The 17,687-nt window shown below is 42.7% G+C and overlaps 1 protein-coding gene across 4 annotated transcripts; it reads left to right on the top strand.

The window, feature by feature from the left end:
* The first annotated feature begins 5,168 nt into the window (after positions 1–5,168).
* Positions 5,169–10,764, top strand: CLEC4G (C-type lectin domain family 4 member G). 4 transcript variants are annotated; one of them, XM_078154228.1, is made up of 11 exons: positions 5,169–5,457; positions 5,835–5,945; positions 6,297–6,404; positions 6,699–6,752; positions 6,867–6,929; positions 7,070–7,174; positions 7,528–7,617; positions 8,123–8,271; positions 8,620–8,735; positions 9,713–9,840; positions 10,566–10,653. In XM_078154228.1, the coding sequence occupies exons 2-10, from the start codon at positions 5,858–5,860 to the stop codon at positions 9,831–9,833; spliced, it is 894 nt and encodes a 297-aa protein (XP_078010354.1). In that variant the 5' UTR covers positions 5,169–5,457; positions 5,835–5,857; the 3' UTR covers positions 9,834–9,840; positions 10,566–10,653. The 4 variants fall into 4 exon arrangements, with proteins under 4 accessions (XP_078010354.1, XP_020833864.1, XP_020833863.1 ...); XM_020978205.2 differs by lacking the exon at positions 9,713–9,840 and having other exon boundaries at positions 5,172–5,457; positions 5,835–5,924; positions 10,566–10,764; XM_020978204.2 differs by lacking the exon at positions 9,713–9,840 and having other exon boundaries at positions 5,173–5,432; positions 10,566–10,764.
* The last annotated feature ends 6,923 nt before the right edge of the window (positions 10,765–17,687 follow it).

The following is a 17,687-nucleotide window of genomic DNA, read 5'->3' as shown; positions in this document are numbered from 1 at the left end:
GATTAAGGACTTCATTGTGACTAGTTTACATTTTTTATTCATTCATTCATTTGAAGTGTCTGGGCCTCCTCTATCATATGGCTTCTGGATCAGAGCATCTACACTCACATTCGTTTTCCTTGAATGATACTGGATGTTGAATTCATAGCTGGCTAGCACTTCTCATCTCTGGCAAGTAGCTTTCAACTTGGTGCTGGTCAAACCTTATGGAAGTGTGGAACTGAAACTATCCCACCCCATTTTATCTATGATAACTTAATTGAGAATGTGGTTCAATCAATCAAGCATGCATAGAGCTTAGATTGAATGTTAAGAGACTTTCTGAACTGGAATAACATTGAGCAAGAATCATGTTCAGATAGGCTAAGGAAACCTTGTTGAATTATCACCTGAGTTAAGAAGGGCTTGAATCCCAGAAATTGGAGCAAATCCCTGAAGTACAATTACTATGTGTGTGGGGTGAGGGTGAGGGGGGGGTGGGGGGATGTTGATTTTGGCCTCATACAGATTTCCTCCCCATCTATATACTTTGACTGGAGGAGGACCTATTGAACTTCAAAGGGTCTGAATGATGTTGTCTCAGCTTTTCTTCAGTGTCCTAGCCACATCCCTGGATTGATTGGTGGCAGTGTCTACACTGGGACCAAAAGGGAGATTGGACTCTTGGCTCAGCAGAGGAACCCAGCAAAGAAACTATGCCATGTCTACAGGAAATTTCTTGAGTATCCTATAAATAAGAAATTTTTTTTTTTTGCAAAAACAGTAGTTGGGACTCATCTCTTTACCATATGTGCTCTCTAAGCATGAGTCCTCTTTGCTCTGGACCTGGTACATACCTATAGCAGAGTGTACAGACTTTGGGGATATGTTTTGTACCAACTGTTATTACTATGCCTTAGAAAATACCTCTTTCTAAAAGTTATTTAAGACTGGCGGACCAAAAGGATTATTAACTAATATTCTTAGGCAGAAAGCACACCAGTGGGGGCTCAAGCCAATGGCATTAGAGAAACACTCGTGGGGGATACCTCTAGAATCCTGAGTATGAGATGTATCCATACTCTGGGGACCCAACTCAAGCAGTGAGAGTGGGAGTTGGGAGTAGGGATCTTCAGATCTTAGTTAGATTACATATATTTCAATGGATCATTATACACCATACTGGAAATTAATTAATTAATTAATTAGTTGATTTTTTGTTTTTTTCATACTGGAAATTTAGATGCACATCCGTTGTCTCAACCTATTAGTGACAGCCCATTTAAATTTCAAGAATTCCATTTTGTGTTTAATTTCACTGTTGCTGATCCTCTACTAGAAAATGCAAGCGGTTTCTTATGACCACAATTCTCTCATTACAGGACTGCTCCAATCAATGCCTTCCTGACTAGCATCTCTATGCAGCACCAAGAGATTGCTTAGATCTGCATAGGTAAACACTGACGTCTGTGTGAGGTAGTTAACCAGATCTATAAAAACTTGCTTTCTTTTATCAGTCTTAATAATCTCCAAAGAGTTATGTTCAAGATAATATTATGTTAAGGTTAAAACTATGTCTCTTGTCTTTCTTCAGTCATCAACAAGGGAGATCATTCTGTGGATTGGCAATTGCAGCAGAGTGCTTTAATTTTTTTTTTTTTACAACAGTCACCAAGTCTTTGAAAAGACATGACCAGTTGAGGAGAACTTCTATCTTCTCTGAGTCACTGTTCACTCTTGGCTGCTATACTATATGAACCCCACACTTGACAGAGGTGCTATAGAAATGGGCACTTGGCAACCGATTGTTTCAGACTAGCCTCCATCATCTAATCCAACGCTTTCATCTATCTCTCTTCATGCTCTTTCAGTATCTTTCCAAAGACACTGAGATTACCAGATACACCAACACCTCCATGTAGTTCATGTGTCCAACAACTTTTTCCATCAGGGGTTATGAAGTGGCAAGTGTTCCTCAGATGCCTGGGAGCCTACAGTAAAACTGGTCAAATCCAGTTCGGTAGATAAAAGCTCTATCTTCTTTGTTTTCCTCTGCAATAGGACTTTTATGGTATCAACTGTGTAAATCCAACACTGAGAACCACTGGCTGTCTAGCAAACAGACTGGGGATCTTACACTCTTGGTACAGTATACTGTTCCACTTTAACTATCTTGTCCGAAGTCTGGTAGTCTTAGCACTTCATTATTTTCCCTGATCTTCTTCCCTACCACCACTGTAGGTGATACACATAGACTACTAAAATATGGGATGATAGCATGGAACAATATTTCTTTTAATGGTTTCTGAGGATTCCCATCACAGGTAGAGGAAAATTCCCAGCTGTCTCTTGAAATGGTCAGGAGTCAGTGAGGTAGATTCAGTGCTCGTCAGGCATATCCCTGGTTTGGGAGCAGTTCTGGAGCTAGAAACAAAGTCATTTGAGTTCCGCCCCAGGGATCTCGTCTTACTTTCTTGCTGAACTTACACCCACTTCCCTAAGTTAGACTGAGTCAGGGAGATGTGAAATCCATGACTTCTCCTTCCTGGAAAGTGGAGCTGATTACCCTGTGATGACTCAAAAACAAAGAGGAAAGTATGGTCTTTTCATTACAACCCAGTCATTTTCCATTACTCCTGTGGCACTGAGTAGGCACCTCCATGCTTTCACAGTGACCTCTGGGGCCAGGGAAGCAGAGACACAGCTCTCCCCTCCACACCACTACAGTCCCCACCTGCTGCCCACTCACTTTCTTCAGACCCCAATTGCAACTAGCTGAGGCTTAGAGATGAACCTCTCTGGATCCAGGAAGGTGGAGGATGAGAAGGCTCAATTTTGGAGAGAGACATTGGAAAAGTCAGGCCATACAAGGAAGAGCTGAAGGATTCTTGGATGGCCATGCGGGGGCAAGGAGGGAGGCTGTAAGGAGGAGGTCATATTAAAAAGGCCTTAGATTTCTGCTTGGCTTGAGGGGCAGAAATAAGAGCAATGGGAAAAAGTTACAGGGAAGTGGATTTCATTTTAAGAAACAATCAGGAGAGAAGAGGATGGATTCACAATTCATTGACCTGGCCATGAGGCAGTGTGGAGTGGGTTAGAGAATGTACAAATAGGCTCATGATCAACCTGTTCAGGACAGACTAAAAAAAAAAAAAGGATGAGACCGGAGGATCAGGGTGAGAATACTGATAACTACACAGTGTTCTCACCTGAAGCCATTGTGTGGGAGTTGGAAGGGACCTTAGAAATCTAGTCAAGTTCTTTCCCCTTACCCAGAGAATACCACCCTTACCTGTAGACAACACCAGAGGGTGCTCACTGGGATGGATAATACTTAGACACATCACCTCTCTAGGTTACAATATCTGAGATACAAGATTCACCATTGACAATCTATTTATAGGAGAAAAAAGCTGTCTGTCAAGATCTCACACTGAGAGAAAAAAACTCCATCCTTGACAATTCCCCACCCCCTTACACCCCATCCTCAGGTCCCCACCTAAGCGGTGGTGGGAAGGGTTTTCCAGCTAGGTGGTGCACCAGATAGAGTGCTTGACCTGGAGTCAGGAAGATCTGAATTCAAATCCAGCCAAAGACACTTACTAGTTGTGTGACCATGGGCAAGCCACTTCACCTTTGTCTGCCTTGGTTTCCCCCATTTGTAAATTGGGGATAGTAATAGCACCTACCTCCTGGAGCTGTTGTGAAGATCAAATGAAATAATATTTATGAATTTCTTTGCTATCCTTAAAACCCTGTATAAATGTTAGCTATTATCATTTACTCCTTTACCTCCCTCATCATTCTACCCACCCATACATCCATTCATCAAATATTTAAGGGGTACAGATGTTGAGAAAGGTAGGGGGAGCTAGTACCTCATTTCTGTAGCACCCTAAGGTCCACAGAGCACTTTGGACTTGCCCAACACTCTAACAACAAACTTGTGAGGCAAAGTAAGAGGACTCTTATCATCCCCATCTTACAGGTGGCTCTGAAGGGTTAAATGAATTGTCTTGGTCTTTTTTTTTTTTTTTGCCTGTGTTTGTATCCCCACCACTTAGCACAGTGTCTGCCATAGAATAAGTGCTTAATTAATGCTTATTGATTGACTGACTTGCCCATGATCCCATGACTGAGTGTCTGAGGCAGTATTTGAAACCTTCAAGTCTAGGGCTCTCTCCACTAAATCAGAGGATGAGGAATGGGAAGGTTTGTGGTCCCTGCCCTGGGGGCTTTAGAGTTCTGGTGGGGCAAAAAGACTTATAGCAAATCCCAGATTTGGAAGGGATTGCCACAGGGTGTGCAGTCTGACTATACTAAAGCAGAAATCTTTCCTATCCTATCCCTAAGAACAAATGGGCAACCAGGCTCTGCTTGAAGACTGCTCATGAGAGAGAACTATCTCTATTCCACTTTTGGAGGGCTCCAACTGTTAGAAATAGCTCTTCACAGTGACTGGAATACAGTAGTTGCTTAATAAATACCTACTGATTGACTAGTAGGAAGGTTTACATTGTATGAAGCCCAAGTCTCTCTCTCTATCTTTCCCCCAATCACCCATCCCCGCCCCCAACTGCTCCTAGTCCTGTTCTCTAGAAAAAAAAAAATAGAACAAGTTTAATCTCTCTTTCCTATGAGAGCCCTCAAAATACGTCGACAGCGATCATGTCCCTGTCAAGTTTTCTCTTCCCAGGCCAAATATAGACCAATTTTAATCTTCATGTGGCTTGGTTTCCAGTCTTTTTACCATCCTGGTTAATGGATGGCTGAGCCTGAAGGGACCTTCATATATAACCTATATATATATATATAGCTTGCTTTGTATATATTTGTTTTTGTATTGTCTCCCCCATTAGATTGTAAGCTCCTTGAGGGCAGGGACTGTCTTTTGCCTCTTTTTATATTCTTACTGCTTAGCCTGGCACTTAATGAATGTTTATTGATTGATTGAATTGAAATGGAGTCCAACATGTGTTTATGTGTGTGTGCATGCACTTGAACAACTGTATACATGACCCATCATTGAGTTCCCCGACTGAAGCACCTGATGGCAACTCAACACACGATCCACAGTTTATGAAATATAACCAAGCAATTTAGACAAGAAAGGAAAGCAAGCTGAGGACTTCTAAGTTCCTTCCAGCTGTGAGTCTATAATCCTTGACCTGCGCAGATTATCGGTAACAGAAGGGAGGGAGGAAGTGGAAGACATGAAAAATGTGGTGCTAAGAGTGTCAAGGCTTGACAAGAAAGGAACTGGGTATCAGAGCTGCTTCCTCTGCGGAAGGGGGCTCAGCGGCACAGCAAAGGCAGGAAAGGACCACAGAGGGGCTGGACGGAAAGCAACACATATCTGAGCGCTGGATTGGAAGTCAGAAGACCTGGGACCCAATCCCAGCTTTACCACTGACTAACTGCATGGCTTTGGACGAGCAGCCGCACCTTTTTGGGTTTCTCTATTTCCTCTTCTACAAAGTGAGGGGCTAGGAGGAGGTTAAACAGGCTGGCCTCGAAGCTCCCTTCCCGCTCCAAGTCTGTGATCTCATGACCCTGTAGAAATGAGGGAAAGGGGAGCCTCGACAGAGACTGAAAGGAGGTGGACGTAGCCAGATTGTGTGTCCATGTCTGGTCCCTAGGGGGAAGGCAAGAGGTCTTCTGCCTCAGAATGTGTGGTCCTTAATGTCTCATTCTCAGTAAGGGCTGGATGGGAAAGGAAGAGCAGAATGGAGAAGGAGGTGGCCAGAGTTTCCTCTCTTGCTGACTTGACATCCAGAATCTGAAAAGGAAGGGAGGGTCTAATAAATGTGACGCCTGTAAAGATTGTACCAGACAGGCTCATTTCTTCTCTTTAGGTGGCCCAGCCTACATCCTCACCATGAACTCCTCAAGCTATCAAAAATGGGAAGACCACGACCATCCTGATTTGGGCCAGTCTCAGCTAGGTGGGAGCTCGCAGGGCACAGGTACCAGTCACGAGGGCTTCCTGGAATTGGGAGGCAGAATGTTGGGAGTCACTTGTGCTCTTAGGGGCCCAGCCCTCTCCTTTTTCTTTTGATTTACCCTGCTCTAGAAACCCCATAGGAGTGGCCCAGGGCCCTAAAGGGAAAGAGAACAAAGATTAAGGTTACCACCAAATGCTGTCCTGCTTGCCAGCCTATCCCCTCACCTCTAAGGTGAAGGCATTCCCACCCCTTCTCCACCTAGTCCAGGAATGGGATCCGGGTGGCCTTGGGCCTCCTCTGGTTGGGCCAGGCTTGTGCCTCAGTATTCCCGTCAGGGGGTCTCCAGGGTCCTCATTTCCTGGTTTCTCTCAGGCTATTGGAGGAAACTGTTTCCCAGAGATCTGCACTCAAAATCTGTCTCCTTGATGCTAGCTGTGATTCTACTGCTGTGGATTCTCCTCATTGTGGTGCTGGTCAAGGGTGAGGGGACCAGAGGGAGGGAAGTGAGATATTGGGTGGCCTCCACAGAGTTTGGGGTGTGGGAAGGGATGAGGAAGGGGCTTCAGCACAGGGTTCCAGAAACCTTTAGAGCTTTGTTCCCCTTTCCAGGCCCCCTTTCCTTCTTCTTGGTCTCACCAGCTCATTCCTCCTGATTATCTGTCATCCTTCCCCTGCTCCTTTCCCAGCCCCCACTGACCTCTGTGGGGATCCTGTACAAGCGTGCATGTGTGAATGCATGTCTTTGTGTGTATTTGTACACATATGTGTCCCTAGGCTCAAAGACCTCCCAGGAGCTGAGTCAGCTAAAAGAGGAAGTGAGAACCAATGGTAGGTGGGGCTGGATGCCTGGGGCAACCTGGTCCACACGACCCCAAACCACTATTGGGGGGGGTACAATTCCATGAATCTGTGGGATTGAGGAACTATGGGGCCTCTTTCCAGCTTCTATCTGGAAGAAGGATGTGGGGGAGCTAAGAGAGGACGTAGCCGCTGCCAGGAGAAATGGTGAGAAGCAACAGAGAGGGTTGAGGGCAGGAGCTAAGAAGGACTGATAGGGGAGGGGCTGAGAGCGAGCGAGCTGGGGACATGGAGGGGAGAACTCTGGCTCGCCTTGTCCCAGATCCCTCTCCTCTCCCTATGCCCAGCCTCTGCCTTATGGACTGACTTGGGGAACTGGGAGAATAAAGTGAGTGAATCCCACGGCCGACTGCTCAAGCTGGAAAGTGAACACAATGAGTTCAGCACCAAGAGTAAGTCTTCCCCATGGAAACAGAAGCCTCAGCCACCCCTCAAAGCCAAGGTTATCCCCTAGCGCCTGTCCTACTCTTTGGACATTGTTGTATCCATTCCTGCCAGACCTTCCCACATTGACCCTGCTCTGTGTCCCTATACCAACCCTCTTGGACAATCTAACACTGATCCTGTCAACTATTCCCATAATAACTCATCCTGACCCCTTCCTAACAACCTCATTGGCTATTCGCAGAATCAGCCCTCCCAGAAACCCACCATAGGGCTCTCCAAATACCTTGACGTTGCCACCAGACATACCCTTACTCACTCTGCTGGACACACTCCCACTCTTTTCCCTCTGCTCTCCCAGTGACTCAGGCCCTGGCAGAGGCTGGGAAGGACCGACAAGACATTCGCAGCGAGATGTTCCGGGCTGTGGCTGCTGTGAGAAGTGGGAACAGTGAGTTGATTCACTCAGAGAGACACTTGGCAGTGGGTTGGAGTGGCTCAGTCTGAGGGAAGCTAGAGTAGAGAAAACGGGAGCCAGAGGCCCTCAAAGTGGCCTGGCCTTAGGCTTAGCTGTCTACTACTTGCTCAGATAGTTGTTTCTCATGGATCCAAGTCCAGGGTTGCAACCTCCATCCTGTACCCCCACCACCACCTCCCATGGCTGTCCCATTGGGTGGTACCTCTCTGTCCTGAGCACTGATCTCTCAGCATACTCAAGGCCTTGCTAGGGTCCTAGACTTACAGAGCCTGGTGTAGCAGCAAGGTTTAGTGTGGGCTCCAGAAAACTGGCCAAAGATCAAGGGCCCATGGTAGCTCAAGAGTCATCCACCAGCATCCCTCCTTGACTTTATCCTAGGGGGTTGGATGCTGGGATACAGCATAGGACTCCTTTCTCAGGCCAGAATAGAGAGGTGGTCTGTCTTGTGCCCACAGCAAACTCTAAGCACCATTCCCAGGTTCCTGCTCCCCATGCCCTGATTCCTGGCTGGCCTTTGAGGGTTCTTGCTACTTCTTCTCCACCACCAAAGTTCACTGGGATCAGTCACAGCAGAACTGTGCCCAGGCGCAGGCACACCTGGTTATTGTGAACAGCCTTGAGGAGCAGGTAGAAGCTGGGGGAGCAACAAAGGCTTGGGGAGAACCCCCCAAGGCCAATCTAAGAGGGAAAACATGGACCTCAGGGGAGCCTATGGTTTGGGGAGGAGACATAGCACGTGGGGGAGCCTCTGCCCTGGTGGGCAGGATGTCCTTGGTTTAAGGGGAAAGCAATGATACCTGCCCTCTCAGCTCCCAATCTGAGGAGGTGAGGAAGGATTGCTCCCTGCCCCAGATAGCTCCTTATCCAATGGGGAGACCTAGCCCCTAGAGTAGCCACCAGTGTGAATGGGGGAGATATATGTCCTGGGAAGGGTGGGGATCATGATTCCATTGCCAACTCTTACTCCTTGCTAAGACCTTCCTGACCCGGAACACCAAAGGCTTGGGTTACTGGATTGGACTCACAGCAACTCGTGCCAGAGGAAAGGTTAATGGGTACATGTGGATCGATGGTACCAAACTCACTTTCAGGTAAATGTCTTCCCCTGGGACACAGGTCGAAGCTCTCAAGGCACATGCTCAGGTACAAGTGCTGAGTCTGAAGTCCCACTAGATAGGCCAAAGAATGTCCAAGATTGAAAGGCTCTTATTTATAAAATCGAATATTAAAAAATCCAAGTTGGAGGACCCTTAAAATACAAGTCGGAGTACCAGAGCTTGAGATACCTTAGAGCATAGATCATTGAAAAGAAGAGCTAGGAGGGCCCTTAGAACATACCATATGGTATTTCAGGATGGTTAAGGACTCAAGAACCCAGAATGTCGAGCTAAATGAGATCTCAGAACATAGAGCATGGGATATTAGAGCTGGAATGGACCTTAGGGCATAGAATATCAGAGCTGGGAGGGACCTTAAAACACTGGATGTCAAAACTGGGAGGGCCCTTAAAATACAATGTCAGAGGTAGGAGGTGCCTTAGAACACAAAATATCAGAGCCAGGAGGGTCCATGGACCACAAAATATCAGAGCTAGGAGGGCCACTAGAATATAAGATAGTTCATTCAAGTTGTCAGGTCTAAACAAATGACCTTCCCTAAACAAATGAAAGAATGATCAACACTTGTTGAGCTGCTAGCATTGACCTGGTATAGCGGCTAAGATGTGAATTAAGAGTCAGATGACCTGAGTTTGAATATGGGCTCTGCCCCTCACTCCCTTACTTTTTCTAGACTTTATCATTGTTAAGGGAAAAGGGTCAGCTCAGATTATCTCTAAGGTTTCTTCCAAATTTCATCCCGTAACGCTATGGCCTTTTCCAAAATAATGATGATTGGGAGAATTGCCTTAGGACTGGAGAGGGAGGTAGAGCCTGCAAATTATGGGCTGCTGTACTTAACTGACTCCCAGAAAGAATCTAGCATACATTATTGAAGGGGTAGTTTGTGAGCTTGTATAGAAAGAGAAGCAGTGAATTCCTAATAATAGCTCTTCTCAATGCTCTCTGAGGTCCCATCCAACTTTGAGATTCAGTGATTTTGTGATGATGAAGGAACTGGAAGGCATAAGAACTGGGGCAAGGAGAGGGACAAGAGAACCAGCTTCAAGTATTCAAAGAGCTGTCATATAGAAGAGAGGTTGGACTTTTTTTCTGCTTGGCCCCAAAGAACAGAACTAGGATTAAAGGCAGAAAGGGGGCAAGTTTTAGTTTAAGAGAAAACTTCCTAATGATGAGAGTTCTCCCAAAGTAAAAGGGCTGAGAAACAGCTAGGTCCCAATTGGTATGAATAATGAATCCGTGAAGTGATTGATTATATTGGTATTCACATTATTTGACAGTTACAACTATGTAACTGATGGAAATATGCCATAAGAATTTGAATATGTGCCCATTTCAGAGATTCTTTATTTTCATGAACTGGGACCTATCTGTAGTGAGAACCCCAGCTCTGCAGATCTTTAAGCAAAGGTTAGATGACTCTTTTTAAGGATATTGAAGACAGGATGGCTGCTCAGGTTGGACATTGTGTCAGAGCTTTGAGTTCCCTTCCCAAAAAAAAAGACAGAGACAGACAGAGACAGAGAGGCAGAGAGAGACACAGACAGAGACTCTGTGACTCTTAGTGGGGCTTTCCAGGCATCCCTTGTGAACTGGGGACAAGAAGGAGAGATGGCTTTTTGCTTATCCCTTTCTATCATTCCCTCCCAGATGTGTAAGGTCCCCAACTCTGAAAGCACCAGCAGGTGTTCTATGTTATTTACTAGAACACCAGGACACCACTGGCTTTTGGCTTGGTGTGAGTCTGCAACAAGGTATCTTTTGTTATCATGGTTATGGGACCTCCTGCTTCCACCCATACAGCTACTGGAATGAAGGGGAGCCCAATGATTCAAGAAGGAATGAGAACTGCATCATGATGCTTTACTCGGGTCGATGGAATGATGCACCCTGTAACAACCTCAATGACAACTGGATCTGTGAGAAGAGGCAGCAGTGTTGAGGTGAAACCTACTGCCCAACCCTGTTCTGGGACAATAAAAATTTTTCTCTTCCCCCCCAACGTAGTGGATTGTCTAAGGATCCTTGTCTTCTCTCCAAATTAGGGACTCTCTAAGGGGAGTGGTTGTTTTCCAACTCAAATTGCCCTGGAGGGCAAACACATCATCATCATCATCATCATCATCAACATCTCTCTCTCTCTCTCTCTCTCTCTCTCTCTCTCTCTCTCTCTATCTCTATCTCTCTCTCTTTCTCTCCCTCTCTCTCTCTCTCTCTCTCTCTCTCTCTCTCTCTCTCTCTCTCTCTCAAATTTTGGCAGGCAGGAATAATGGCCACATCTAATAAGACAAAATTTAACAATGATGAATAACCTCAGGTTAAAAAAAAATTAATTTGATGATGATGATAATCATTGTCATAATAGCTAGCATTTATAAAGTGCCTACTATGTGCCAGGTACTGTGCGAAGCACTTTACAAATATTATTTTATTTTATCCTTACAACCCTGGGAGGTATGTGCGGTGATAATCTCTATTTTACAGTTGAGGAAACTGAGGCAGACAGCAGTTAAGTGACTTAGTTTAAGTGATTTAAGCAAAGTCACACAACTAGCAAGTGTGTGAGGCCAGATTTCAACTCAGATTTTCCTGACTCTAGTAGGCTCAGGGCTTTATCCATTGTACCATCTAGCTGCCTTATGTGGTAGGAGATGGAATAAGCATGGCTAGACAGCATTTAATCGGAAGAAAAACTCGGTTGCAAGCTCGATATGAATCAATAATGCAATATGTGATCTAAGAAGCTAATAATAGCTGGTATTCATGTAGCACTTTAAGGTCTGTGAAGTGCTTTGCAAATATCATCTTATTTTATCCCTACAACAACCTAAGACACCAGCAAGACACCAGTTGTACCTAAAGTGACCGACCATTTATCAGATTAGAATCACCCTCATAAGCCATGATCTTAAATCACTTCAGAAGGTATGTGCTAACCTAGTTAGAGGAGCCAAAGAAAAGAATTTGAAAGTGAAGAGACCTGTGCATAGGCTCACTAAGACATTTGGATCACAACTAGGAAAAGATTCAGACTTGGGATCAATTCCAAATGAGACTCCACAAACATTTGATTTGCACAGTCCTCCTGAGATGGTTAAACAGACTGCTTCTATCAGTATTGAATCATAGCAATTGAAATCACTATTGCAGGTGTCTAATTATCCGTTTTAATAAATTGATCATTTACTAAATGAATTACTTTAAAAAAAAAAGAAAGAAGAAAATCAAACAAACAGAAAAAATGTTAAATTCAAGAGGTAAACTGACAGGGATAGGATGATAAGCAGAGGAGGATTGTAAGATTGGGTGTTGTATCTGGGAGGGAAAAGTTATAAGCAAACCAAACTTCAACTTTAAAGAGTCGATTGTGAAGGGGAGGAAAAAATGGAAAAAAAGGGTAAGACCCGGGGATCAGAGTCTGGAAGAAGGAAGAGAGGAGAGGCAGTGAAGCAAAACTAGATTGTACCAATTATATATCTCTAGAGTCTACCACACTTCTCTTTCACAACTGCCATCTTCTTTGTAAAGAGGGGAAAGAAGGGTCAACAAGAGGAAAGATGGAGAGAAATATCAAAAATTAACAGTCATAACTATGAATGCGAATGAGAGCAACTAATCATAGGATCATTCATTTAGAGATGGAAATGACCTTAGAAGCCATCAAATCTAACTACCCCATTTTACATATGAGGAAACTGAGTCAAAATAGAGGGTAAGGACTTTCCTAGCATCAAACAGCAAGTGTCTGAGACAGGATTTGAATCCAGTTCTGACTCCAAGTCAAGTGCCCTGTCCAGAATGGATCAGAAAGCAGAACTCAACCAGCTGTTGTTGGAAACACACTTGAAAGATAAAAATTTATATAGCATTAAAATAAGAAACTAAAGCAGAATTTATGATGCGTTAACTGAACTAAAAAAAAACAACAACAACAAACCAACCCAGCAGTAGCAACTATAATTTCATATAAGGCAGCAGTGAAAAATATATCTATATCTATATATCTATATATCATTAAAAGATTCAAAAGGAAAACTACAATATGCTTAAAGGCACTATAGACAGTAGAATGATAACAATATATATGAACCTACTGGCAAAGTATCTAAGTACTTAAAGGAAAAGTTAACTGAATAACAGGGAGAAATGAACAGAAAAACAATATAATAGTTGGGGACCTTAATGTACCCTATTCAGACCTAGACAAAGCAAACAAAAAGACAAACAAGAATGAAACTAATGACCTGAATAGAATTTTAGAAAAGTTAGTTGTGATATTTATTGTAACATTGATTATTATAACTGATTGATTGTTATTAAATGTGAAAGGAATATATATGTTTCTCAAGTATACATGGCATCTTTACTGGGACCATGTACTGGCACATGAGGACCTCATGAAAAAATGCAGAAAAATAGAAATGTTAAACATATCCCTTACTGACCACAATGCAATAAAAGTTATAATCAATTAAGAGCCTTTGAAGAAAGGATCCAAACTTAAATGGAGACTAAATCATGGAAACTGACAATTTCATCAAAGAAAATGACAACAATAAGACAACATATGGAATTCAGATAAGGCCGTACTTAGAGGAAATGGTATCTTTAAATCCCTTCTGAAAAAAATAAAGAGAAAAAGAACAAATCAGTAAATTATTTATGCAACTAGAAAGACTGGGAAAAATCCAACGAATCAAAAAACCCCAACTAAATGCCAAAATTTTAAAAATGGAAAATGGAAAAGTGGGGCAGCTAAGTAGTGCAATAGATAGAGTGCCAGCCCTAGAGTCAAGGGACCTGAATTCAAATCCAGCCTCAGATACTTACTATCTGTGGGACCCTGGGTAAGTCATTTAACCCTGTTTGCCTCAGTTTTTCATCTGTAAAATGAGCTGGAGAAGAAAACGGCAAACCACTCCAGTTTCTTTTTCAAAAAACCTACAAATGGGGTCACAACTGAAATGACTGAACAACAGTAACTAATTGAAGAAGTTACCAACAAAACTGAAATTAAAATCATTGAATTGATTAATAAAACTATGAGTTTTTTAAACTAATAAAATAGATAAATCATTAGTTAGTCTGATTTAAGGGAGAGAAGACCAAATTATCATTATCAAAACTTAAAGAAAAGAATTCACAACAAATTAAGAAGGAATAAAGGAAATTATTAGAAACCATTTTACTCAATTGTTTGTAAAAAAAATCGCTATCTTAGATGAAATGGGTGAATATTTACAGAAATGTAAAATGTCTACATTAACAGAGTAAGAAATAAAGAATTTAAATAACCCAGTCTTAGAAAAAGGAAATTGAATAAGCTACAAATGAACTCCTAAAGAAAAAAAAAAAGAACCCAGGACCAGAGGGTTTTATAAGTGAATTTTGCCAAATATTCAAAGAACAATTAATTTCAATAATATGTAAAGACAGAACTAAACTCACCCTGCTGGACTTACCCCTGATACTTTTATCAGGTAAGAACACTGCTCAATGACCTCACCTTAATACATTTATCAAGCCAGAACATATCTTCTTAGATGTGAACAGGCCCTGGACACCTCCATAGGTATAACTGGAAGTCTGCTCAAATTGGCTGAAGGACGTGGTAACACTCTGTGGGACCTCTATAAAACCAGGAAGCTAGCTGGAATCTGAGGTTCAAATATCCAGCAAAGGAGAGGAATTGGTTGACAGTGGGGAGAGCCTTGGCCTTAGCCTAGATCTCCTTCTCCCCCTTCCATGATTGGAGGAAGACATTATGAGCTTTGACGGGATCAGTGTTCTAGAAGTGTGCCCATAATAGCTGATAGTGGTGTCTGAATTGGGAGCTAAGGTTAGATTGGATGCAGATTCAAGGCTCTACAAAGAGCCCAAAATAAAAACTACATTATACATAAGGGGAACATTTTGAGAATTCTAGCAAAAGTACTTCCAGGAGCTGTGGATTACCCTTTTGCTACATGTGCTCCCTAAGCTCATGCCACTTTCCCTTAAACTCTGTATATACTTGTGGAAGAGCATGTCACAGGCTTTTAGGGGGATGTTTTGAACTTTCTTTATTATACCACCTTAGTAAATGGCCACTTTTAAAGCTAATTAAAACTAGATGACTCAAAGATTGCAGCTGGTAGTTATGGTAGGAAGCACACTAATGGGGGCTCATGAGCTAGAGAATTAGAAAGATAACTCTCAATCCCTCAAAACTACCCCTAGAACGCCAAGGGGAGAGAGTAGCCATATATGAAAGGCCCAGTTTGTCAGTGCAAATGGAAACTGAGATAGTGGTTACAGATCATGTGCTATAAGTATATAAACTAACTGAAAAAGTAGAGGGGGAAATATCTTACCAAATTTCTGCTATGATACAAATAGGATCTTCATAGCTAAACTAGGGGAAGACAAAGCTGAGAAAGAGGTCTTAGACAGTCTTTTTTTGGGGGGGGATGGGCAATGGGGTTAAGTGACTTGCCCAGGGTTACACAGCTAGTAAGTATTATGTGTCTGAGGCTGGATTTGAACTCAGGTGCTCCTGAATCCAGGGCTGGTGCTCTATCCACTGGGTCACCTAGCTGCCCCTAGACCAATAGTTTTAAAGCATATTCACACACACACACACACACACACAAATACATATATATATTTTACCTTGAAAGCAGAAAGGACTTTATTGCTTTCTCATGAGAAAGGGCACCGCCCCTCATCAGACTAATGGCACCAGCCAGGAGAGCACAAATTGGTTACAGAAAGCAAGGTTTATCTATACACTAACATGAGCTCCTCCTCCCTAACCCCCTTCCCCTTATCCCATTGGCTGGGCTTCAGGGGGCACAATGTATTCACAGAAATCTTCCCCAGCAACAGAGACAAGAAAAGTTGGGAAGTTTTGCAAGGGTAAAGCTATTCTTTCTTTCTGCTACGTGCTTAAAAACAGGGTCGGGGGGGGTGTAGTTTTGAAAGCATGCTTTTACAAGGTCAGAAGGGCAACAATACAAGAACTATTGACCCTTTGAGGAGGCTTCACTTCTGAGAGATCACCTCCCCACAAAACAAACCTATTACCAATCAGGTGACTTCAGTTTTGTTAAATGCACTTCCAAATTACTTTACACAAAGAATCAACATCTCATCATTAACAGTTAAAACTAAAACTTTAAGAACAGCATGCTTACCCAAGTTCGGAGGCTAGCTTCATTACCTTGAGCAGGATATGTTGAACCTGGGTGATGCTTCCAGGCAAAGGGTGCCCCAGAGCTGCCCCTCCCCCCTTTCCTTTTCCCCAGGTGGGGGAGGGTGAAATCAAAAGTGAGGGCTAAAGGGTGAAACTCTCTTCTCCTATGAGAGGGGTTAACAGATACCCTCTTGACTCAGGTGAAGGGAGTGACCAAGTTGTACAGGTGTTTCAAAACTCCTTAATGATCAATCACAAAACCTCCAGAATATGCCAAGATATTTTTAGCTGTTCTAACTTTCCCTGTAACTTCCATGAAGGAGGATTCAGAGGTACAGAGGGAAGGGAGTGAGTAAGTCTCAGGGAACCAAAAAGCAATTGCAGTTTTCCCCAATTCCCTAGCACCCAGGGAATTAACAGATTTGACCATACACTTCCAGATAGGACTTCCGTCCTTGTCCTCTATGCTACGGAAGATGTACCCAGGTCCATGGCCTTGAACCAACCCAGTGGACTGAGAGCCTGAGAGCGTCAGGCCGAATGAGAGACAGCCTAGTAACTGTCTGCCAGAAAAGCACCTCCAAGCCTTGGTGCTTGGAGAGCGACCCCAACTGCAGAGCAAGAAAGGAGGGAGGGGAGGCTTACATACCTTCCAGTCTTGGCTGGAAAAGAACTTGGAGTTAGGCAGTTTCCCCATATGGCCCACCAAAATGATGTGGTTTAGGGGTTCAGGGGTCCTGGGACCCCAAAATCACAACACGTGGGTCCTGTCTAAAAGAATTCGACCCAAGCCTTCTTTTGGCCAAAGACAAGGCTTATTAGAACATCCGTCATATTGGGCAGACTCTTAAGGAGTCTGAACATGAGTAAGCAGTGGCTAGATTATAAGAATCTGAGCCCACAAAAATATTTTTTAAAAAACATGCTGGCAAAGAAACTATAGCAACATATTAAAAAGATGGTGCACTGTGACCAAGTTGGATTTTACCAGGAATCCAGAGATGATCCAATTAGGAAAATTATAAACATAATAGATCATGTTAATTATAAAAACAATCAAAATCACATTTTTTTTGTACATAGATTTAGAAGAAGCTTTTGACAAAATACAACATCTGTTTCTCTTAAAAACAATAGAAGGCATAAATAGATTTTTCCTTAAGAGCAAGTGAACTTTTTTTAAAAATATAGTGATTAGTATCTACTTAATGCCAAGAATCAGCATTTTATGTAACAGAGAAATGTTAATGTCTTTCCCAATAAGATCAGAGGTAAAACAGTCACATTCACTTTCAAACTATCTGATATAGTAGTAGAAATGTAAATGATATAATATTATAGCAATAAGACAAGAAAAAGAAACTGAGAGAGCAAGTATAGGTGAAGAGTAAACAATTATTGGGTTTTTTTTTCACAAATAATATGAGGGTTTTTAGCTCTAGCAAAGTAGAAGGATATAAAATAAACCCATATAAATCATCAGCTTTCCTTTACATTACCAAGAAAATCCAGCAGGAACAGATAGAAAGAGAAACTCCACTAACAATAAGAACTGAATGTAGAATAATTTGGGATTCCACCTACCAAGGTCTTTATACAAACTATGCAAATACAACTATGAAAGAATCTTTAAAGCAATTTTTAAAAATTGGAGAGATCTTAATTGTTCATGATTGGGCTATTTGTGTTATTGTTGTTTAGTTGTTTTCAGTTATGTCTGATTCTGTGACCCCTTTTTAGGTTGTTTGGCT

Source organism: Phascolarctos cinereus, unplaced genomic scaffold (genome assembly GCF_003287225.1).
Source record: "Phascolarctos cinereus isolate Bilbo 61053 unplaced genomic scaffold, phaCin_HiC Scaffold_4;HRSCAF=312, whole genome shotgun sequence".
In the NCBI taxonomy this organism is placed as follows: Eukaryota; Metazoa; Chordata; class Mammalia; order Diprotodontia; family Phascolarctidae; genus Phascolarctos; species Phascolarctos cinereus.
This window is presented reverse-complemented; position numbering and strand designations above follow the sequence as displayed.